This window comes from Acomys russatus, chromosome 7 (assembly GCF_903995435.1).
Source record: "Acomys russatus chromosome 7, mAcoRus1.1, whole genome shotgun sequence".
Taxonomy (NCBI): Eukaryota; Metazoa; Chordata; class Mammalia; order Rodentia; family Muridae; genus Acomys; species Acomys russatus.
Genome location: NC_067143.1, coordinates 59,019,810 through 59,043,246, shown reverse-complemented (window position 1 = coordinate 59,043,246; position 23,437 = coordinate 59,019,810). Strand labels below are relative to the sequence as shown.

The 23,437-nt window shown below is 46.8% G+C and overlaps 1 protein-coding gene across 9 annotated transcripts in view; it reads left to right on the top strand.

Annotated features, from left to right (window-relative positions):
* The window catches only part of Dennd2b (DENN domain containing 2B), a 196,961-nt gene that overhangs the window by 150,847 nt on the left and 22,677 nt on the right, over positions 1–23,437 (top strand). For all 9 annotated transcript variants that reach the window (XR_007830935.1, XM_051149198.1, XM_051149202.1 and 6 more), the window contains 3 exons: positions 8,354–9,616; positions 14,097–14,233; positions 21,466–21,617. Coding sequence is in view for 8 of the 9 variants with exons in the window: in XM_051149198.1 (XP_051005155.1) it covers positions 8,354–9,616; positions 14,097–14,233; positions 21,466–21,617 (1,552 nt within the window). In the remaining variant the exon portion in view is untranslated. The remainder of the gene's footprint in view (positions 1–8,353; positions 9,617–14,096; positions 14,234–21,465; positions 21,618–23,437) is intronic.

Below are 23,437 nucleotides of genomic sequence, written 5' to 3'. Positions count from 1 at the left end.
TAGTAGGGCGTGAGCTTTTCTACTAGAAACCCTGACACCTGGAGCATAGCAATGTGGAAATTAAGCTGACAGTCTTGTGTTTGGTGGTCTTGATTCTGGTTGTGGGGTATAGGAAACCTGGGTATCTGTAAGAAATGTCAGTTTCCTGAAGATAAGGACTTTGACTTCCATCTGGGCTCCCAGAGCCTGCAGCATTGCCTGGGCTATAGAGAGCACTGCCTATGTGTTGGTCACTCTGTTAGGGAAGGTAGCCTCCTTTATGGAACACAGTCCACTGCTAATTGATGCTCCTTTTCTACGTTGGTCACTGCCCATTCACTCTGTAAAGTTTTAGAAAGTCAGAACTGATTTATACATTGGAAAACGGAGGCACAGAGAAAAGTGTCTTCTGCAAATACTGGGCTGGGGAGATGGCTTAGTAGCTAAGAGCACTTGTTGCTCTTGCAGAGGACATGAGTTCAACTTCCAACATCATGGTGATTGGCAGTCATGTGTTGTTCCAGTTCCAGGAGCTCCAACACCCTCTTCTGGTCTCTGTGGTCACCGTGCGTCCATGCACATGATGCATACAGGCAAAACATTAATATGCGTTTTCAAAAAGCTGAGGGTGATAGGGAATGAAAGTGTCGCAAAGCCTGCCTAGCCACGGTAGGCTACCACATATGGGGGCCGGGAGCCTCGGCCACCCTCTGCTTGAGCTTCCCAGAATTTAACTGGGATGGGTGTATTTAGTGATTGATATATAACCAATGACCACAAGCTTAGAGGCGTAAAATGTTTTATGTCATTTATTTTGTTCATCAATTGTAAATTGCATAGGGTTCGTCCCGTAAAGTTTGTCCCTCTTGCAGCATCAGGTAGCATGGCCTAAAGGTTAAAGGTGACAAAGTGGTTAGAGGTTAGAATGATCTGAAATGACAGTCAGTGCTGGCAGTCAGTGGGGCCTCACCTGGGGAATAAGCCCCATGACTTTCTGTCATGATGCCTGGGTGCCAAGAGTAAGAATCCTAAGCGAGCAAGACAGGAATATGTGGCTTTTTATGTCTTTAGCCCAAGAAGCCACAGGGCCTGGTGTTTGTTGTGTGTTTGGTTTTCCCCTTATGGTCCTGGGAATAGAACCTAGGGTCATGTACATTCGAGGCATGATGGTTTGAATAAGAATGCCCCCTTATGCTCATATATTTGGATGCTTGGTCATCGGAGAGTGGCACTAATTGAGAAGGGTTAAGCCATGTAGCCTTGTTGGAGGAAGTGTGTCACTGGGGGTGGGCCAGGCATGGTGGCACATGCCTTTAATTCTACTACTCAGGGGGCCAGAGGCAAGCAGATCGCGGTGGGGCTACCCTAGTCTACAAAGCAAGTGCAGGATAGCCAAGGCTACACAGAGAAACCCTGTCTTGAAAAACCAAACCAAACAAACAAAAACAAAAAATAAAACAAAACCTGGTAGGTCTTAAAAAAAAAAAAAAACCCTAAAGCCAAAAATATTACTTAAATCATTTTTATCCATCCTTTAAATTTTGTATAAAGTCTTCTTTTAGATCTTCTTTCTATCTGTCTATCTATCTATCTTTCTGTCTATCTATCTATCGTGCATTTGTGTTTTGCCTGTATGTATATCTGTGTGAGTATGTCAAATCTCCTGGAATTGGAGTTTCAGGCTGTTGTGAGCTGCCATGTGGGTGCTGGGAATTGAACTCAGGTCTTCTGAAAGAACGGCCAGTGCTCTTAACTGCTGAGCCATCTCCCCAGTCCCTCTTTTGTCTTCTACGAGTTAGAAATTCAAGCTGAGCACTGATGTAGCGGCAGAGACTATATCATCTGGCAGTGTCTTGACACATGTTGAGGCTGGATGTTCCTGGGACCACCCCCAAGGTCTTTGAGCCAGAATACCTAGGCTTGGCTCTCTAGTTGTCCTGACATTACACATAGCTTGAGGGGCAGGAACTAGAAGCTCTGTCTCTCAAGGGCTTGGCCTGACAAGTGGCACAGATTCATTTCTGCTCTATCTTGTTGGTCATGTAGTTACAGAGTCCAGGCTCAAGAGCAAAGGATCACTTTGGCAGGAGACATGGCAGAGAATTTGGGGACCATGTTCTAAAACCGTCACAAGTGTCTTTGGCATTGTCTTCTGGAACTTCATTTTTGTCCTCGGCTTTGTGTAAAGCCCTCTCTACATTGCTGTCTAGGTTGTACTGGAGCAGGGTGCTAGCATTTTCCTGTCAGTTCTGTGTCCTCAGAGAAGGCTTCTATGTGGAAGAACTCCTTGCTCATCGCTGCTGCTTCTGAGAGGGCTGAGACTTTCACTCAGAAGAGACTCGCCCATCTCTTCTGTGCTGCCTTAAAAGTCAGCTGGAGACTGGGGCACAGATATGGCTTGGGTCTACTTTATGGAAGCAAAGTGGCCAGTTTTTTCATAGACCCACAGCAGCCTTTTGCTTAGTTTGACCTTGCAGGTCTCTATAGTCATGGCCTGCTGGTAGCTCACTTGGGGGCTGAGGCTTTCTGGACTCTTGAGGGTTTTTAGTCATTTGAGATGGGATTGGCTGGGGCAGTAGGAAGGCTAAGTTAACACACCCCCTCCTTTACCCCGCTATTGGAACTCCTCTGGAGTAGGTTGTTGAGCTTTTAGGCCAAGGAGCAAAATACTGGTCTTGATGACACAACTCAGACTCCGGTCCTCCTTTTTCTCATCCCCTGTGTTCACAGTACAGGGCAGTACGTTGGAAATGCCTCCCCCAGAGTCGAGGCTATCTCTGAGTGATTGGAGAATGCTCCTACTTGGGGAGTCAGCAGCTCATTGCAGTTAAGCGGTGCTTAGCAACCAACTCCAGTTTTGTCTGAAGCACACTAAGCACCGATGGAGCATTCCTCCCTCCCCAAAGAAAGCTCACTTTCTAGTGTTCACAGTACATCCTGATATGTCTGGGCTGGTTACATGGGCACCAACGACTTTCTCCCAAATACTTCCTTCCAATTTGGCCTCTTACTTAGTTTTAGCAATCCCCCTGGCTATCCCCTCCATCCACCCCCTCTCCATCCCAGATCCACCTGTAATTTCAGCAAGCTGAGTTTAGAAGAACATTGACAGTCTTCTCTCCAAAAAAGTTCTGGGTGAGCTTAGCAATATGCAAGGTGTCTTTGGACAGAAATGCTTCCTGCTATTAAGAGAATCAGATGTGCATACCTGTAATCCCAGCACTTAGAAGATGGAGGCAGGGTGATCAGGAATTTAAGATCAGCCTCAACTACACAGGGAGTTCAAGGCCAGCCTGGACTATAAGAGACCCTGTCCTCAGGAGAGAGAAAAAGGAGGAGGAAGAGGAGGAAAAAGAAGAGGAGGAGGAAGAGGAGGAGGAGAGGGCACAGGGCCCACATTGGGGTTGGGTTATATTTGTAGCAGAGGAAATAGTTTGCATTTTAAGACACAACTTCTGTCTGCATGTATGGAGACATTCACACACATTGCTTTCTCTTTAAATTTGTTCTATTTCCATACCTCAGTTCCTGCCCTTTTAAAAAAATCACTTGTCTTAAATATTTATCTCCATGCATGTGTGTTTATATTCTTACATTCTTTTAAATTTCCTGTATACTTTCCCCCACCCCCTTTGCTTTTATCTGTTTTTCTAACTCCCTGTCTCCTGAAAATGTTTATTTTGGCAAGTTTTATGCCATGGTGTTGGCATCTATGTCTGTATCAAGCAATAGAACTGGCTGCCGATGACAACCTGTGGCACATCAGGTGCCCAGTTCCACAGTGGCTGCCTCCCTCAGGCCAGGCTCTGGCATTGAGAACAGAGTAAGCCATTAAAGAACATCTTGATTATGTATTAGTTGCTTTGTGTTTGCTTTTGTCTTATACTTCTCTTGCAGTTTCGGAGTTATTCAATGTTCACTTTTATACATTGACATAATCTTCGTCACACAGCTAGTGCTTTCAGATAATCAGAGAAAGTGTTCCATAAAGAACTTGAGATTTGGAAAATATAGGTGACCTGCTTGTGAGCAAATCAAGGAAATTGACAGAACCAGATTCAGATCTCTAGGCAGTTGGTCTGGTATACAGTTGTTGCTGTGTTGGGGAGGGCTTTGGGCTGACAGCCTTACTGTTACATTAAGTGTTTTGTGTATCTTTCTGTGTTGGGCAGGGACATTTGTAGACAGTGGGTTGGGCAGGCATAAAAGAAAACCAAGGTTTTCACTGCTTATCTTTTCACTCACTCACTCACTCACTCACTCACTCACTCACTCACTCATCAAATATAAAAAATTACATTTAGGTGCAGTGAATAACAAGATTTAACAAGATAGTATCATAACCTTCAAGTAAGTCCATTTGTTATCTACTAAGGAGATATATTGGGAAGCAATCTGATGTAGGCATGTCCAGCCTGCACCTTGTGATACCTATGAATATGGCCTAGTATACTTGCAAATGACAGCATCATGTTGCAGTATCAAGGTTGGACACCCTTATAAGTAGTATACCATAATAGATATTTTTCTAGCTATAGTGAAGGGATTAAAAATTGTCCATCTCTACCTGGGGGAACGGGGGTAGGGTGAAGAAAAAAAAATCTAGTTTGATGTGCTTTTGGATGGGATGCAGGATTGGTTCTGGAAGGAAAGACAGTGTGAGGTGATGAAGGCGAACCTAAGTAGGAACCAAATCATGGGGTCCTTGCAAGCCTTGCTTTTTAGTCTAGTAGGGGATTTTAGCGAGTTTTGCACTATGTAAAGATGCCAGAGATGAAATGGTGGACCAGAACACGGGTGAGACTAAGGCAAAGAAAAGTCAAGAGACTGTTTTCAGTCCTGGTGCAAGAAAAGATCTGAATAAAAGGAATAGCAATAGTAGTGGGAATCAGGGTAGGGCCTGTGAGGGATCTTAGGAAGCAGAGCTGATAGGGTGCCGTCATGGAGTAGCCAGGTATGTTGGGGAGCAGGTTGGATCCAGATGTGGTTTGGAGTGGGAAGGCTACAGACCTTTTGTCCTTTCTTCATCTATGGGGGTAAAACCAGAGGCACGAAAGCACAAACCAGTGTAGGGATGGCTCAGATGGCAAAGAAAAGCTAACTCCATTAGGTAGTACTTACAGGAAGAAGCAAGGGTGGGGGTGGTCTTTGCTGATTCTTCATGCCTGGGCTAGTAACTGAGTGTACCTGCTACACAGTATAGCAAGTGGATGAAGAGCCAACCTGGGTCTCAAGCTTGAGGCATGTATACACATACATGGGGAGGTCCCTAAAGAGCTCTTCACTAACCCTCGCTGAATCTGAACCAAGGGAGTCACTAGTTTCAGTGTGCTTGAAGACACCAAGGAACGGTTTCCTCGGGGCCTTGGCTTTGTGAGAACATCTGGACCCAGGCACTGTCATTATCTTTGCTGTCATTTTCTCTCACCTGACCGGTGAGGGACTGTCTTACTTTCTCTCTCAACCTGTTTAGGGATAAAAGACAACTAAATGAAATGGAAGACCAAAGCTGAGTGTTATCTCACATGGCAGCGGTGCTACCTGATGTGCAAACTCCTTGTCACAAAGATCCGAGCACCCTGACATCTGCCCACAGCCCTGTTTTATCTTTCCTTAAGCCTTCTGTGAGAAGTGACTAATTCTTCCGAGCTGTTCCCTAACCTGGGAGCAGAGACCTGTGGAGGCGCTTCTCCCATCTCCAGCTGAGACTCACCAAAACAAGGGCTTAGCTTTATAGGGGGCTAGATTGATGCCTTTTATATCTGTGGCTTTATAACACAAGAGAGACTAGGGACCCCTGTAGGGCAGGGTCTCTTTAGGCTCTCCTTTCTGTTAGTGCCCACTACAGAGGGCTGAGGCTTCTGTTTTCACTTCCTCACTGAGTAGGCTCTTGGTCATGGGCTCGGCTGTGCACTGTAGTCCTCTCATCTATGCCTTATGTATACGTTTAATGGCTCTTGTTTGACTTGCCTTTTTAAAAACAATTTAAGCATGTTGAGGTTTCCTGTTGATCAGGGCAGTCAGAGGCTGTGACACAACAGGCAATCCTGACCCTTCCAGAGCTACGCTTTTCTGTATGTGAGCAAGTGGTGACAGCCACTTGGCACAGGAGCAGCTGGCTGGTGTCCTGGAGATGGCATGGCACTTTGGAGGCTATGAAGCTGAACAGCCCAGCTTTTGATCACACAGACCTTCCCTGGGTTCAGTGTTCGCAAAGCCATACCACCTTTGAGCTGCTATTATCATAGTGGACACCAGAAAAATGGCTGAAGAGGAAGCTTGCTCCTAGCTCTCTTCAGTAAGTTCACTCACTTTACCTTTTCCTCTCATTTCTTTTCAACAGTCATAGACTGCTTTATAGATGTAGACCACATGACTTAGACGTGTTTATAAACGTGTTCTAGACTGGGCTGTGTTCAGTGCTGTGGAGGATTCCTGGTGAGCCCAAGAGTTCCCCAAAATGGAAGAGGCTACTGCTTACTGGTTGCGTTTTTATTTCTTCTCCATTAAAATGTTTTAAAATTAACATATAAAATAGTGGGTTCCATTGTAGGAATTTGAATAATACATGTTTTCTATTACCCCTCCTCCTACCTAAGACTCCTTTTCCCCTTCCATAGTCCCTCTTCTAATTTCATGACCCACAATATGTATGTGTATTATGTATGAGTGTGTGTGTGTGTGTGTGTGTGTGTGTGTGTGTGTGTGTGTGTGTGTGTGTAAGTAAACCTTAGATCTGATTATGAGAAAAATCATGTGGTTCTATATCTGGGTCACTTTGCTTAGTAAAAGAATTTGAAACAAAGCCAACAACAAAAATATCAAGCCAGGTATGGTGGTACACACCTTTATTCCCAGCACTCAGGTGGGCAGACCTCTGTGAATTTAAGGCCAGCCTGGTCTACAGAGTAAGTTCTACAACAGCCAGGGCTCTGTCACATAGTGGAATCCTATCTCAAAAGACAAAGAACAACAACAAAAAGAATTTCTAATTCCATCGATTTTCCTGCAGATATCATGATTTAATTTTTCTTTATGGCTGAGTAAAACCCTATTTTGTGTGTGTGTGTGTGTGTGTGTGTGTATGTGTATCACATTACTTTAGTCTAGTCATCAATGGATATCTAGGGTATTTCTATTTTTTAGTTATTATAAATAGTGAAGCATAAGCATGGGTCTTTGCGCTAGGGTGTGTAGCCCTCTGGTACTGTTTTCGCTTTAGAAGCAACATGCTGTAGTGTAAATTCATACTGTGGCTTCACTACTTAGATCTGAGTAACCTGGGGTGAGTCTAACTAAGTCTTTGTGTCACTTTATTTGCAGCATGAAGATAATAATACAGAATAATGACCTAATAGCATTTTCATGAAGGTAAAATGAGTCCGTGTATATAGGAGTGCTTGCTGAGATCTGTGTATGGATTTCAAGCTGGCTTGTGGGATACAAAGCCACTCTTACAGGGTGGAGCTGTGTAAAGAGCCCTCGGAGAGAATGGAAAGGACTCTTTCTTGAGGGGTCTGTCTAACCTTTGTGAGGCCCTTGGGGACCCTAATTCTGGTCAGGATAGTAGAATCTTGTATCAGTAACACAGTCTCAGGGGAGACAGCCAAGGGTTTAAAGGCCACAAGGCATTTGAGAATATGTGTTGGACCTGTTTTGCTGCAGTTCAAGAAAGTTGGTCGTTACCATCTCTTCCCATCTGCACATTCATTGATATCATATTGATAGTTCAGGAATACTTATAATGCAAATGCAGTGTTACAGGGCCGGGCGTGGTGGCGCACGCCTTTAATCCCAGCACTCGGGAGGCAGAGGCAGGTGGATCACTGTGAGTTCGAAGCCAGCCTGGTCTACAAAGTGAGTCCAGAATGGCCAAGGCTACACAGAGAAACCCTGTCTCGAAAAACCAAAAAAAAAAAAAATGTAAAAAAACCCAGTTGGCCATGTGGCAGGCAGTACGTCACTGGTCTTACTTTTCTCTGGCTGACAGATTCTGAGTCCTGGGACTTTCTAGTCTGTTGTAGAACAGGCTCTGCTTCATACATTACTCAGGTCTCTGAAGATGAGCTAGACAGAAAGGTCCCTGGAGGTTGGCCTGCCATGGCTGAAAGAGCTGTTCTTTATTTGAGGACATTGGGACACACTATTCCAGGCTGTCCTCAGACTCACCGTGTAGCCAGTGATGACCTTGAACTCATGACCCTGCTGTCTCCATCTCTCAAGTGATGGGATTAGTGGTGGTTGGGGGCCGGAGGGGGGGCACTTGCAGAGTAGTTTTGAGACTTCTACAGAAACAGAACATGAAATATGACCAGTCTGGTGTTTAGACCACTCACCACCATTTTCTTTTCTTTTTTCTCCTCTTTGCTCTTAGGTCTCAGTCAGTCTCTCCACCTCCAGTTTTGTACCCACCAAGAAGTCCCATCTACCCACTCAGTGATAGTGAAACCTCAGCTTGCAGGTACCCCAGCCACTCTAATTCCCAGGGGCTCCTCAAGGACCGGCATTCTCGCAATCCTTCACCCCTGGGTCCTCAAGATCCCTCCCCAGAGACTTCACCACCCACCTTTACCCTCAAGTCTACCGGCTTCAGCTGCTTGGACAGAACCCCTTCAGTGCACAAAAGAGAGGACCAGAAGGAGACTGTCCAGGGTGCGGCCCAGGATGTAGAGGGTGTGGCTGCTTGCCTTCTTCTTGCCCAGAGCACCCCATTCCTAGGGCCAGCAGCTGGCCCTCGGAGTGTCTTGCAGAGTTGCACTGGTACCCGAGCCCATAGCCTGGGTATCCGGGAGAAGATCTCAGCATGGGAAGGTCGCCACCGAGAGGCTTCACCCAGGATGAATCTGTGTGGGGAGAAGCGGGAGGGCTCTGGGAGCGAGTGGGTGGCCAGTGAGGGCTGCCCCAGTGTGGGCTGCCCCAGCGTGCTGCCATCCCCCTGTAGCTCAGAAAAGACCTTTGATTTCAAAGGCCTCCGGAGGATGAGCAGAACCTTCTCTGAGTGTTCCTACCCCGAGACAGAGGAGGAGGGAGAGGCACTCCCTGTACGGGACTCTTCATACCGGCTGGAGAAGCGGCCAAGCCGGACTGAGCCTAGTGCCTTGCTCAGGGGTCATGGCAGCAGGAAAGAGAGCTCAGCAGTGCTGAGCCGAATCCAGAAAATTGAACAAGCCCTAAAGGAGCAGCCTGGCCGGGGTCTCCCCCAGCTCCCCAGCAGCTGCTACAGCGTAGACCGTGGGAGGAGGAAGACTGGAACTTTGGGAACCTTGGAGGAGCCAACAGGGACTTCAAGTGTGAGCTCCAGCAGCAGCAGAGCAGGAGTGGCTGGAGTTCTTGGGGAGGCAGGCCCACCCCTGGACAGGGAAGACAGTGGTTCCATGACATCAGGGACCCCTGGAAATAGCCCTAGCACCCAGCTGCTACCTTTGAAGAGCTCCCCCGATCCCGCTGTGAACCCTGTTCCCAAGCCCAAACGTACCTTTGAATACGAGGCTGACAAGAACCCCAAGACTAAGCCAAGCAATGGTCTACCTCCTTCGCCCACACCTGCTGCTCCACCCCCCTTGCCTTCCACCCCAGCCCCTCCAGTCACCCGGAGACCAAAGAAGGATATGCGTGGTCACCGGAAGTCACAGAACAGGTAAGGCATGCCCTCCTGTGTCAGGAAATGGGACCCAATGGCAGTCTTTTAAATACAAGAAGCAAGAGCAGATTGCACGTGGGTCACAGGAGTGTGCTATAAGCTCTGAAGCATTGAATGAGTATTAGTTTGGCTGTTGTGGCAGAGAAATGGTTCCCCTGCTCTTTCTCCCTCTCCATCTGTCTCTGTCTCCCTTGCTGCACACCTCCCACACCATTTTGTATCTGGCCTGAACTTGCTATAGACCAGGCTGGCCTTGAACTTACAGAGATCGATCCTCTTGCCTTGGCCTCCTAAGTGCTGTGTTTAAAATCATGTGCCACCACCAGACTTGTTCTCCTGCTCTTCAGTGGAAGAAAGAGGATGAAAGCCATTCTTGCCAGTGCTGGGTACTGAAGGTGTTGACTAGTTTTGTTGGTGTAGAGCCAGCTACATTAACGATTCCTTAATCCATCATTAAAAGGTCAAAGCCGCCTTCATTTTAGGTCTTCTAGAGAAGACAGTCTGTTGAAGGACTGGTAGGATATTAGTCTCATAATCACATGAAGTACCTGCACTGAAAATTAATTTTTTTAAAGTGAAACTTTACCAGAAGATTATACTTTATCATTAACACAAGAATGTTGACAATGTCAGTATGATTCCTCTATCTTGAGGGCCTGCAGCCTGCACAGGTGCTCTGGTGCTGTTTCAAAGGGTGGTTCTTGGGTCTTGAAAAAGAGACATATGGAAAAATATCTCACCAGCTTCTTGGCGAAATCCAAGTACTACCTTTTCTGGGAACTTCGATTGGTTCCTCATTAGTTTTGGCACTTTTGACCCTGACCAAACAGGGACAGCTCCTAGGTGTGACTCAGCAGCTGGAGTTGGTGAAAGATGAAAGGTACTGTTAGCCCGAGTCTCTGTCAGGCTGGAGGCAAACTTTCTTTGGAATCCTTACCATTAACCTATGTATCCCAAGATTGGGTGGACATTCAGCTTGCTTCCCTTCTGGGAATCTTCTAGTGTGTTACCAGTCTTAGCACTTCACCCAGCATACCCCATCTCAAATACAGACTTGTCCATATGTAGGGGAAGAATCAAAAAGTTTCAGACTCCTGAGCCAGAGCACCTCATGGCTATATACAGTCTTATGGTTTGGCCTACCCTAAGAATGCCTACTGGCTCCTTAATTTATTTACTATCCTGCCAAGTGTGCTTTGTCTGTATTTATACATTTCTGCTAACATCCATCTAAAGCCTGCTGTGCACCTAGCCTTGTGCTTGTCCAAAAGACACAGAGGCAAATGAGACATGGGTCTCCCTTGAAGGACTTGAAAATGTGATTCATAGATAAATCGTAGATACCATGGCATGCACCATGATCCCTGGCAATGCAGAAACCACTGCAGAGACTTGGAGTAGAAGCATCTAAATTGAGCTCAGAAGTGAGGGGAGGCCACTCCTGGAGGTAATTACTGAGACAGATTTAGAACAACAAAAGACAGTTGGCTAGGTAGCAAGAGTGAATAGGAGAGAGTTGATCACACTTTCATGTAATGTACATATATTATATATGGTGGGATCTCATCAAGAATTTAGCAGACTTTAGCCTGTGCATTTGGAGAAAGTGTAAGCTGTTGTGTTCCTTTTGAGGAGTCCATGATGGTAAGTTTATTTTTGTTATATCAGCTGTGTTTCTTACAAACTTGTTTTAAAGAAATGAAAACCAGATATTTATTGTACCCAACCAAGCAGGGGTGATGGAGGCATTAAAATGTCTGAGGAAGAGATGCTAGGGAGCTGGCTCAGTACTCAGTCAGTTACATGCTTTCCACTCAAGCATGAAGACTGGAGTTCATGTTTCTACCACCCATGTAAGAACTGGGCATGGTACATGGCAGCCCCAGGTGGTAGGGATGGAGTCAGAATGGGCAGATCCCCTGGAATGTGTTGGTGAGCCAGCCTAGCTGAGTCAGTGAGCTCCAGAAACAAGGCACATGAGAGTGGTGCTCACCTTTACTTAATCCCAGCACTTGGGAGGCAGGCAGATGTCTCAGTCTGAGGCCAATCTGGTCTACATATAGAGTTTCAAGCCAGCCAAGGCCACAGAGAGTGAGACCCTGTCTCAAAAACAAACAAACAACGTGGAGAATAATCAAGGAAGTTAACCATGTGTAGCTTAACCATGTCTGATTCCTCACCTACATGAACATGTACATACATGCACACATAACAAAATAGTAGAAAGAAATAGACTATATTTATCTTGATGAGAGGCAATGTGTTGGCCTTCAACATGGTACCTGCATAAGATGTCAAATCTACTCTTACACTAGTGAAGGCTTGATCTTACGCAGTATTTGATTATTTAGTTGGGAAGTCTTGGCCCAAGACAGAAATTATGAGGCATCAGGAATAAAGTACTTGGCCATGGATATTTGTACATATGAGGAAAGGAGATCAAAAGACAGAATTCTGAGAAATCCTGGCATTTAGAGGTGGGCATGGTAACACGCCTTTAATCCTAGAAGGGTATAGGCAGGCAATCTCTGGTCTATATAGTTGAGTTCTAGGCCAGCTAGGCTACAAAGAGAGACCCTGTCTGAAAATAATAAATGTTAAGAATAGCCTTAAAAAAATCCTTGAACCAGGCATAGTGGGACACACCTTTAATCCCAGCACTAGGGAGGCAGAGGCAGGTGGATCAATGTGTGTTTGAGGCCAGCCTGGTCTACAAAGTGAGTCCAAGACAGCCAAGGCTACGCAGAGAGAGACCCTGTCCTAAACAAACAAACAAACAAACAACAACAACAACCCCAACAAGCAAAAAAAGAATCCTTCATTCAATCCTGAAAAATAATTGCCAGGGGTATATGAAAACTGGAGCTGATTTGTCATGAGAGTGCAAGAGGAGTGTGCCAGGATAAAGGGTTGTGTTGGTTGAATGCTGCAGCGGGGCCAGGTGAGCTTAAGAGGACTGTGTAGCTCCTGGACAGGCAACCCAGGGCTCTCAAGATGAGATTTCAATAAAGAAAGAAAAGATGTCATTGAAAGAGGAAGATACTCATGGGTAAGAAGGGTTCTGCCATGCTGCTCTTCTTTCCCCAGGAGACATGAAGGGGAAATTTAGAGGACCGAGTAATGGAAAGACAACCAATAAGTTGTCTTCTGACTCCACATTCATTGCTAAAATAAGTAAACATAATTAATAAAAGACAAAACCTGGCCAGATGCCATGTCAAGTGTACTTCCTTATGTGTCATCTCCTTGGCCTTCACTGGGAGGGACATGCCTTAGAGGACTCAGCCAACATCCCAACTTATATGGGGGGAGAGGAAGAAGAGGTGCTGTGGGCTAAGAACCCAAGAAGCTGTGGTTGCAGTTCTGCAGTGTAGGATGCTGAAGAAGAGGTCTGACCTTTTTTTGAGGGTTCAGCCCATCTTGTGTCAACAACCCATCCTGTACCATTTCCTCTACCCTTCTAACAGCCCTGGAGATGCCCTTCCAGTGTTGAGATCTTATTGCCTGCTCAGAGTCCTTGATAGGAGACTGTTTGTACTCTCTGTTCCTTTGGAAATGCTAGACTTCTCTCAAGAAGGATGCTTTCTAGGTCTGAGAGACCAGAGTTGTATTGGAAGCCTAGACTCTGGAAGCAGGCAGCCTTGGAAAGTCCTGCCTCTGTCCCTTCAGTCTTCTTGTTTGTAAATGGCACAGTACCTGCCATCACTACCTGAAGGCCAATGAGATGACGCAAAAACAGGTATATTTGACATGGCATCTAACCACATTTTTGTTTTGTTTTTGTTTTTTAACTGATTACATTTATTTATTTTAGGCAGAGGACAATTTATCAGAGTTGGTTCTTAACTGGGCATTGGTGGTACGTGCCTTTAAACTAAGCAGTCCAGAGGCAGAGACAGGCAGATCTCTGAGTTCGAGGCCAGCCTGGTCTACAGAGAGTTCTAGGACAGCCAGGACTACATAGAGAGAACCTGTTTTGGAAAACAAAAACAAACCTAAATAAATAGAAAGAAAAAAAAAGTTATTTTTCTATACATGGGTCCTGGGGATTGAACTTAGATCATTAGGTTTGGTGGCAAATGCCTTTTCCACCATTTTGTTTGTTTTTCGAGACAGGGTTTCTCTGTGTAGCCTTGGCTGTCCTGGACTCGCTTTGTAGACCAGGCTGGCCTGGAACTCACAATGTTCTGTGTGCCTCTGCCTCCCTGAATGCTGGGATTAAAGACATGCTCCACCAAGCCATGTCAGACAGGCTGTTTTTAAACTGTGGAAGTTAATTACCTCATACTGGTATTATAAAGGTTAATTAAGCACATTACAGTCACTCGGACTGGCGCTCTTCAGACTTACTTGGCAGTACAGCAACAGATCGGAAGAGCAGGGCCTCTGACCTTTATTTACTGTTTCCCATGGCCGTTACCTGCAACACAGAGGGATCTGGTCCAGCCAAAATGACTCTTGGTGTTGTTATCCACAGAAAATCCTTTGAGTTTGAGGATGCATCCAGCCTCCAATCCTTGTATCCCTCTTCTCCCACTGAGAACGGTACTGAGAGTCAGCGCAAGTGCGGATCCAAAAGCACTTCAGAAGAGAATGCCTATGAAGATGTTGTGGGTAAGCAATGGAGGAAGTGGGAGAGGCGGGCATTCCCTGGGTAAGCAATGGCGGAAGTGGGAGAGGCGGGCCTTCCCTGGGTAAGCAATGGCGGAAACAGCTACTAGGAGAGATGCTCATAGGCTCACTGGTTAAGAGCACTGAACTCCTTTCCAAGTGGACTCAAGGTCAGTTCCCAGCAACCCTATGGCATCCCACAACTCTCTGTAACTCCAGTCTTAGGCGATCTTATGCTTTCTTCTGTCCTCCGTGAGTACTGTACACACATGGTACACAGATATGCATTCAGGCAAACACTCCTGAAATACAAATCAAATCTCAAAAAAATTGTTGTTAGGATTAAATGAGCTAAGAATATGACACTGACAGATTGGGTGTTCGGTATAAGCCTATTTTCAGTGTCCTCACATGGCTGAGGAGAAGTGAGGGAGTTAATGGGATTGTACTGAGATGGTGACTGATCCTCTCTGAGAGCTCGGCCATCTTGACCTAGTTGCCTTCCAGAGACTACTCACACGGCTTTCTGGTATGATTTTTGAGGAGACATGGGCATTCTGAGGTGTATCTCAGTTTCATAGATTCTAGAAAAAGACAGAAGATTGCTATGTCACAAAGAACCTTGTTACTTACGGCACAGCAGGCAGCATGAGCCCCATTTCCCTCAGGCTCCCTCTCCTTGGCCACAGTGGCATGAGGCTTTGTGAAGGGGCCTTGTTAAAGGTTTCAAGCACTGAGTCTGTGTTCCCACATTTAGAAGGTACTGGTTTTTTTTTTTTTTTTTTTTCAAGGACTTCTAGTAACTCTGTTCAGTCTTTGTCTTTCTGGTCAGGAAACAGATTGCTGGGCCACACGCTGTCTTCACCTTCTAGGGTTGCTTTCCATATGGCACCTGAAGAGTATAGAGTCACAGTGCAGCCCTGTCAAGAGTTGCCTTTCAGGGTGGAGTAAGCATGGTGTTAGCAGCTTCACTTCAGGGTCTGCAAAGGAGTGGACAACACAGCCTTGTGTTTGGTTTATTCGGGGTATTTTTGTTTGTGAGACAGGTCTTTTGCTGTGCAGCTCAGGTTGTTAACCTGGAACTCTAAATCCTGCCTTAGCATTTCAAGTACCAGGCTTATAGGCAAGTGCTACCATCTGGCTATTTTTTATATTAATTTTAGTTCTTTCCTTATCCTCTTCTGGGACAGGGGAGGCGTTGATTCTGTGTAAAATTTGTCTCTGAACAGATGTACAAAGCAGGGAGAAACAGTGAGCTGTCCTCATTTTAGTGTTGTCTTGTTCTATCTCAGGCCTTGAATTAGGAGAACGTGATCTTAATTAACATTAGAGAGAGTAGTGGCCACAGTACAGAGAACCTTCCAGAGTCTTAGGATAAGACAGTCTTATGAAGAAGGGACCATCTGGCTCCCTATTTGATCTGTGCCATTTCTTTATAGTTTTCTCCTCAATATTTTAGTTTTATTTGTTTTATGTGTCTTAGTGCTCTGCCTGTATGTGTGTGTGTGTGTGTGCACCATGTGCGTGCCTGGTGCTTCTGGAAGTCAGCAGAGGGTATCAGATTCCTTGCTAGGAACAGAGCTCTTGCTTTCTGCAAGAGCAGCAAGAGCTCTTAACCACTGAGCTATTTCACTAGCTCCTGTTTCTTCTTTACCAGTTACTGGGCTAGTGGTTTTTGTAATTTAGTAGCCAAATTCAGACCCATAAACATATTGCTTGCCTAAGTATGGGGCATATAACATGGAAAAGTGCACTGCAGCGAGACTGCAGGAATAAGTGCCTCTGACAACAGGAAAGACTGGGGAGTGAAGCCTTTTCTCTACTACTTGCGAAGTGGCAGCGCTGTACAACTTTCATCTCCAGTTCATCTATCAGAGAAGCATCTTATCTTCTCACATAGATACAGTATCCTAGAATGGAAGAAAATTTCTAGTGAGTAAGGAGACAGCTCTGTTGCTCCATCTTTCCGTCCTCATCCCACTTCCTTGCCTCCTATCACAGGGTCTTTTCCAATTGGCAGAAATTGTACTGTTATCAATTCTGCTCAGGCCTCTTGGTAGTGTCCACTATGATGGCAGAAAGCTGTAGTTTTCCTATTATCCTTATAGCACAACTGGCAGGAAGAACTGTGATCCTTACTGTTCTCTTGCAAGCTTTGGGAGGCCTTTCTGTGCTGCCCAGGATTCCAGGGATATGTATGTTCTTACAGCAACTCGACTAAGAAGAGACAGGTGGTCCCCCCAAGCCTTCCCACCCCTCCCACACACCAGTTCATGATTCAAGACCCTGTTTGGGGGGAAAGTTTTAGAGACAGTATCTTGGGCACAGACATAGTTCCTGGGCCTTCCTAGAAGAGGAGGGTGTCTGCCTCTCATGTGTTCAGGAGACTCTTTTCTACTTTGGGATATTACATGAGGAGACAAGAAATATGGGGGCTGCTTGGTTACTTCTCGGATGGATGCAGTGAAGCTAGGGGAAGTGCCGTACATGGAGAAGTTGGGACTGTACATCTTCCTTAATCATGCACCTAACTTTTTAATTCTTGGAGCCTTAGGAAGAAGGAAGGAGGGTACATAGGAAAGAGGGTAAGACAGTGACCCAGACACTGATTTGGGGTGGAGGTGGCTTTAAGAGACTGTTAAGACGATGCCCTGGGTGTTTTGTTTGCAGCTAAGTCTTATGACCTAACCAGATGGATAGAGGCAAAAAATAAAAGGGAGAATAGTTCTGTTAGATTCTGGTTCATTTTACCTCCACTTTCTTCAAAGAGATTCAAGAATGTGAGAACCTTCCAGAGCTCTCTTGTTGCTGAACTTTGAAGGTCATTTTCATTTTTTGCCTAGGATTGATCAGTGGTTCTTGACTTACAGGAACCTTGGTCTTACCCAGCCTCTGCTTTGTAGGATTAAGGCTCTTTCTGGTTCCAACTGGATTATCCAGCTTTGTGGTGTTTCAGGTCAACTGCGATAAAGGAAGCTGTATTCTGGGTATATGATGGTGGATCCATGAGGGAAGCAGAGAGCACCCATGCTAAATCTATCTTGGGGACCGCTCTTTGGGCTGGCATTGCTGGACTGTTAGAGATTGTAGTCCAGAGGCCCAGAAGAACAGGGCATCTCTGTTAGCAGCAAACATGAGCAGGTCACTTTGGAGAATTTACTGGCCTCCTGCCCACAGCAGGTGTGATGCCTACAGAATACTGGGTGGGATACTCCAGAAAGTTGATGTCTCAAAGCCTACTAATTTTCAGTAGTGGGGTTCAAAAAGAAAGCTGTTGCCTTGCTTCCTGAGGCTGTTAACTTTTGTCTGTCTGACTTGGCATTTGCTCTTAGGACATGTGTGTTGCTCTATACAGCCAGCTGACTTCTGAGCCTGACACTGGAAAGTGCACCTTAGAAAGCGGCTTGCTAAGGAGTGATGGAGGGTGGCCCTGCCTGACCAAGGAGATTCTCACTAGGCCTCAGTTACCTCACCTGAGGCCTAGTGAGAGCTTCCAGGATATTGGGACTTCAGTGGGATACAAGTCAGAAGAGAGCCAGCGGGTCTTGCCAGTAAAGCCTCTTCAGCTTCTTCCGCCATTCACCCAGAGGCTGGGCAACAGAGGGAACCTGCTAGCATGGATGGTGCAGTAGGAAGCAAAGCAGCCAAGAGGCGTGGCGTAGAGAATGGTGCTGCGGGCTGTGGGGGAATGTCGGTAACATCAGTCCCCAAGGGAACTAGCCTGCAAGCCTATTTTCCCTCCTGTGTGAGGGAGCGAGAAAGGCAGACCCAGAAGAAACAGCTAATTGGAGCCAGAGGATGGCTAGGAAGGGAAGCTACAGACCTGAGGGGTGTGTGCAGTCCAGGAAGCTTGGAGTGTTATGGATACCCTGGATAGATGCACTCCTTTCTAAACTACTATTCTAGGTTATGAAAGAATGAGGAATGAAGAAAGCAGTTTTCCTGTGTGACAGCCCACAGAGCGGTAGGGAGGAGTGGGGCTAGGACCTGATGGCTCTCTGAAAAGAGCACAAAGCAGCAGTGAGTAAGGATGCCTCTGGTCCTTACCTCGTCAGCCAAGCTTGGTGAAATAGGGCTGCTCCGAAACAGTCTTGGCTTACCACCCTGTCACCCTTTAAATGCTCCGGGGATGTCTTAGGGAAGCCACGTGGCCAGGGTTGCAAGTGAAAGCCTGTGATCTGCCCAGATCCTCATCTCACAGAAGTACCTGGCAGATTGTCACCTTAGGTCTCCACTCAGCTCTGACCTCTTCAGCTTTCACTGTAGGGTGCTCTGAGCACTTTGTCCCAGTCTCTGCTTTAGTGCTTACTTGCTTTCGGCAAGTTCCATTTATTGGCTCTAGAACTCACCATCTCCTTGCTGTCTGTCCATCCATACCTCTAGGCATCTTTCCTGCCTGCAGAGATGATTTAGAGTTCGTCAGTGAAACAGTTCAAGTCACCGGAGTGGATGGCAAGTGGGTTTGGACTGGGAGGCACAGCATAGTGATTAGCGGGTTACTTAGGTTAGAGAAGACAGAAGCTGGCACCGGGGCTGGACAGGAAGAACAGGCACCTGAGCCCTCCCCACAGGGGCGGTTCCAGTGTACAGAAGCTGGTGCTTTCCAACTGTCCTTCCCTAGGCCGTCACCAACATGCAGCACGCTGTGCACCCCCTGTTTCTCTGGGCCTCCTCTCATACCTTTTTCTTGGAGCTCTGATTCTGGGGAAAGAAAGAAGGAGAAAGAGAATAGAAGGATTGAGAGGGAAGAAAGAATTAGACTTAAGACTCAGACCTCAGACACTATTAGGAAGCTTAAAAAGACCTGAAGCTCAAGCCGGGCGTGGTGGCGCACGCCTTTAATCCCAGCACTCGGGAGGCAGAGGCAGGCGGATCGCTGTGAGTTCGAGGCCAGCCTGGTCTACAAAGCGAGTCCATGATGGCCAAGGCTACACAGAGAAACCCTGTCTCGAAAAACAAACAAACAAACAAACAAACAAACAAACAAACAAACAAAAAAGACCTGAAGCTCAATTGTAGGAGTTAGGGAAACAGTTCCATCTGTTTCTCTTGCTGTGCCCATTCTCCCTCTCTGCCTGCCTCGCTCCCTTGTTCCCTCGGTCCCTCCCTCCTCATCTTTGTGGTCATTTGATAATGTATAGCAGTTTTGGTTATAACTGAGGGAGGCTAATACCAAGCTCGTATTAAAAGGCCATAATTGTAGTAAATGTCCTATAAACAGTCAGGTCAGCTCATCAACCCCAAATGTCAGTTGCTCAGAGAACCTTTGATGGAAAGGGATTGAGATGGATCTTCCTATAGCTTGGAGAGAATGAGGATTCTGGCCAGTCACTTAGTCCAAGACAATTTGAATGAATATGAAATATATATAAACAAGTATTTCTCCTGCCCCGATCTGGACAGCAATATGCTAGTCCTATTTTACAGATGAGGAATAATTGTGTCCTGGCATTCTTCTATTCTTTGTCCCCTTCACCTCTCAACCTTGTAAGATATTTGTTAGGTAGGGACCAAGAAGTAGTAAATTACCCCACTCCCTGCTGAAGTATTCATCACGGTGGAGTGGGCTGGGAAAAACACACAGGGGATGCTGGGCTAGAGATCTGGCTTCTCAGGCAGGGCCCCTGGGCCAGCTTCACTTAGTCAGGGCCCTGGAATGGAGAAGAGTCATTTTAATGGCATGGCTGTTACAGGAAAAGGTCTGTTCCATCGCTGGGGACCATGTGGTGTTGGGAATCATTTAGTCCAGTCCCAACTCTCTTCTTGACCTATCCTTGACTCATAAGTTTACAGAGATTTGTACTGCTCCTGCTGCAGTCTGTTTCCTCACTCCCCCACGTCTGTAAAGGCATTTCCTAAATCCGTTGTGGTTTCTTATTTAATAAATAGATGCTACAGTTTAGGAGAACCTTAGGTTCTTGAAGAATCTAAGCATGCTGGGTTTGGTTTTTCTCCTGTTCCTTGTTTAGGGGAATTGTAATCCCAGCAGTCTCTGCTTCCAGTCCTGTAGGAGTGGGGGCAAGACATGTGCAGGCCTCTATAGGATAGGCTAGGGACTCAGCATTCGCCCAAGCTCAGTCCTGTTTGCACTGCAGGAGCAAATCCTTCCCTAGGCGTGCTAACTGCCATAGAGACCCCAAACCATGGCACTGGGACTAAGGCAAGAGTACAGAAAGACAAAGGGAGGGGAAGTCAGGGTTGTATTTGTAAGGAGCCTCTTTGGAGCTTGTTACCACCATGATTTTATTGCTCGGATTAAGCTTAGACTGATGAGGCAACATGACTCCTTGGTATTACTGTATGCTAGAGACGCCTCGTGGATGGGAGAGAGGAAGCTGCGGGAGGGTGTAACCAAGGGTGTGTCTCAAAAGTCTTATCATCTTTATGGGCAGGGACTGTGTTTGGGGCTTTCCTGAACTTTCTGGTAGTATCAGTATAGTGCCAGTGATTTTAGAAACTGGCCCTAAGACACAAACTCTCCTCCTTTCTTTTGGCCTAGACTCCTTCCAAGCCTTTCCCACTCCCATGTCGCTGCAGGACAGTCTGCCAAATGGGGGAATCATGAGGATTGTCTTTTTGCTGAGCTTAGCAATAGAGAGGGAGCCGCCATTAGGCTGAGGGAGACGGATGGAGCCAAGTGTCACTGAACACTTGCTGTGGCTGTTAGGCCCTCTGGTTGCCTGAGACAAGGTCTCTTTCCAAAAGACTTGGAGAACGGAGGAGTAGGTTAGAGGAGGAGCTGGCAAAGCTCTGATCCCTAGAGGTCACGGAGTCCTTTCATGCTCACCCCGGAAGCTGGATCCCGAGGGATCCCCCAGAGGGTTGGGTCAAGGACAGCTGTGGGATCTCTGAAGGCCTTTCTAGATGTGCTGATCTCCGGGGGCGTTACAACGCCCCAGCAAACAGCAGGGCTAGAGCCGGGGACAGACTTGTGTCAGCTTTGTCCTCTGCCAGTCTTGTGCAGTCCCTAAATGTATAAAGCAGGGGCTAGACAAGGCTGAGCTGGGCTGAACTGGAGGTGGAGTGGGGGTTGGGGGCTGGGGATTGGGAGGTGGGCCTGGCTTCTGGCCTTGGAGCCGGGATCTGTTTGTAGCCTCCCGCTGCGGATGGGCAGCTGCATGACTCATAAGCTGAAGAGCCAGGCAGAAGTTACTCTGTGTGGGTTCATGGGAATTATGCTGTGTCTCTCACTCTCTCACTGTCTCCGGCCTTCTCTGACTTTGCCTCCTCTGCAGGAGAGCTTCCCAAGGAGAATCCCTATGAGGATGTAGACTTAAAGAACCGAAGAGCTGGACGAAAATCCCAGCAGCTGTCTGAGAACTCGGTGGACTCTTTGCACAGGATGTGGAGTCCCCAGGACAGGAAGTACAACAACACCCCGATGCAGGTAATGCAGTTCCGGCCTAGGCAGTGTGAAGGCCTGTCCTCAGGGCATAGGGTCAGCCTTTACTTACGTTCTTGTCCTGTGTAGCAGTTGACAGAGGAGGTTGCCTCAGCAAGGAGCTATGCACTCAGGGTTTTCTGCCATGTTGAAAAGGCTGTGGACAATTGCAGTGTGCCCTTAGGGCATCCTGTTTTGCCTTCTTTTTTTTTTCCCCCTCACTGTCTGGAGTTCTAGCAACACAAACCAGGGCCTCACACAGACTCCTATCAGTATTCCTTCCTTCGGAGGCAAACAGGAAGACTGGGCCTTCCTTACAGCCTTGACATTCTGCAGCTCTGCCACAAATTATCTTAGGCCTGGGATTTGAGGGTCCACGGCCAGACTTCGAGAGCCAGCCAGTATCAGGAGCCTCTCAGTGCGAGGGCCGTGCTCTCAAGGCGAGTTTGAGCTTTTCTTAGTCTCTGTTCTCATTAGCACTTGGAAAAAAGGGGTTGCCTCAGGAAAGAGTTGTGTACTTAGGGACTTCCACCATGTGGAGACCCTTGTGGACAGGCAGATAGGATATCCTCAAGGACGCTTGCCTTCCCAGCAATATGTGGAATCTAACACCAGTTAGGCTTTATACTGACAAGCCTCGGTGTTTATAGGGAAGGGGGTGGGTATATAGATCGGGGCTGAAGAGAAGAGCGACCCAGGACATTAGAGAGAGGGAGCTGCTTGGGTATATGAGGCCCACCTTGCTGAGCCCTGGTGGCCAGAGCCTAGAACCCCGTAGTCTCCCTGGAACAAGTGAGTGCAGCCAGGCTCGCAGAATCACAAAGCAGAGTAGATTGGCAGGAGGAAATAAGGAGTGTTTGGGATTGGGGAGATGGCACCGTGGCTAACATGCTTACTGTACAATGTGAAAACCTGAGTGCAGATTCCGCAGAACACACGTAAGGCCAAGTGCAGTAGCCTTTGTTTATAGTTCCAGTGTCCTATGGCAACATAGGAAGTGGAGAGGAATGTGCAGCAGCTTGCGTCACCTAGCCTGACAGACCGTATTCTTCAGACCACAAGACGCACTTCCCCCACCCCCAAAAATGGGGGGGGGATTAGGGTGCACCTTATGGTCTGATTGCTGTCCATCGGGCATCAACAAAGAGGTCACTTACTGATGTCTTCAATGTGCCAACGGAGGAATGTGCGTAGGGTTCAGTGTGTCCGCAGGAATAGAAAGAGGCGTGGGTGGTGTCGCCAAACTCCCTTGTCACACAGAGCTTGGTCTCCCCACCCCTGCTATACGTGATGATCTGAGCCGAATGCCGATCTTAGCCTGCCAGGTAAGCAGGTGCGTGTCAGCTTGCTGCAGGGAGCAGGGTAGGGGGAGTGCAGTAAACTGTGTAGCAATAAGGAAGCTCTAGCTACCATTTGTGCCCCCTTTGACTCTACTGGGGCCACATTTTGGCTTTCCAGAAAACTAGAAAAGTGATTGAGTCTCTAAATCTTTCCTCCTGTTGAGTTAACACTGTTTAATATTACCTTATTTTGTTATATTTTAATAAATATTTTATTATACTAGTACTAATTTGGTTCAGAATATTTTTTCTTGTTTTATGCTCTAAAAACTGGGTGCCTCTTATGGTCAGGTGTGCCTGAAAAATACGGTATGCAGAAGCAAGCAAGAGACCCTGGCTCAAACAAAGTGGAAGGTGAAGATCAACACCTAAAACTGTCCTCAGCCTGCACATGTGTACACACCCACATTCAAACAGACATGCACACATTTCTGCACGCGCGCGCACACACACACACACACACACACACACTTTCAAAACAACAAA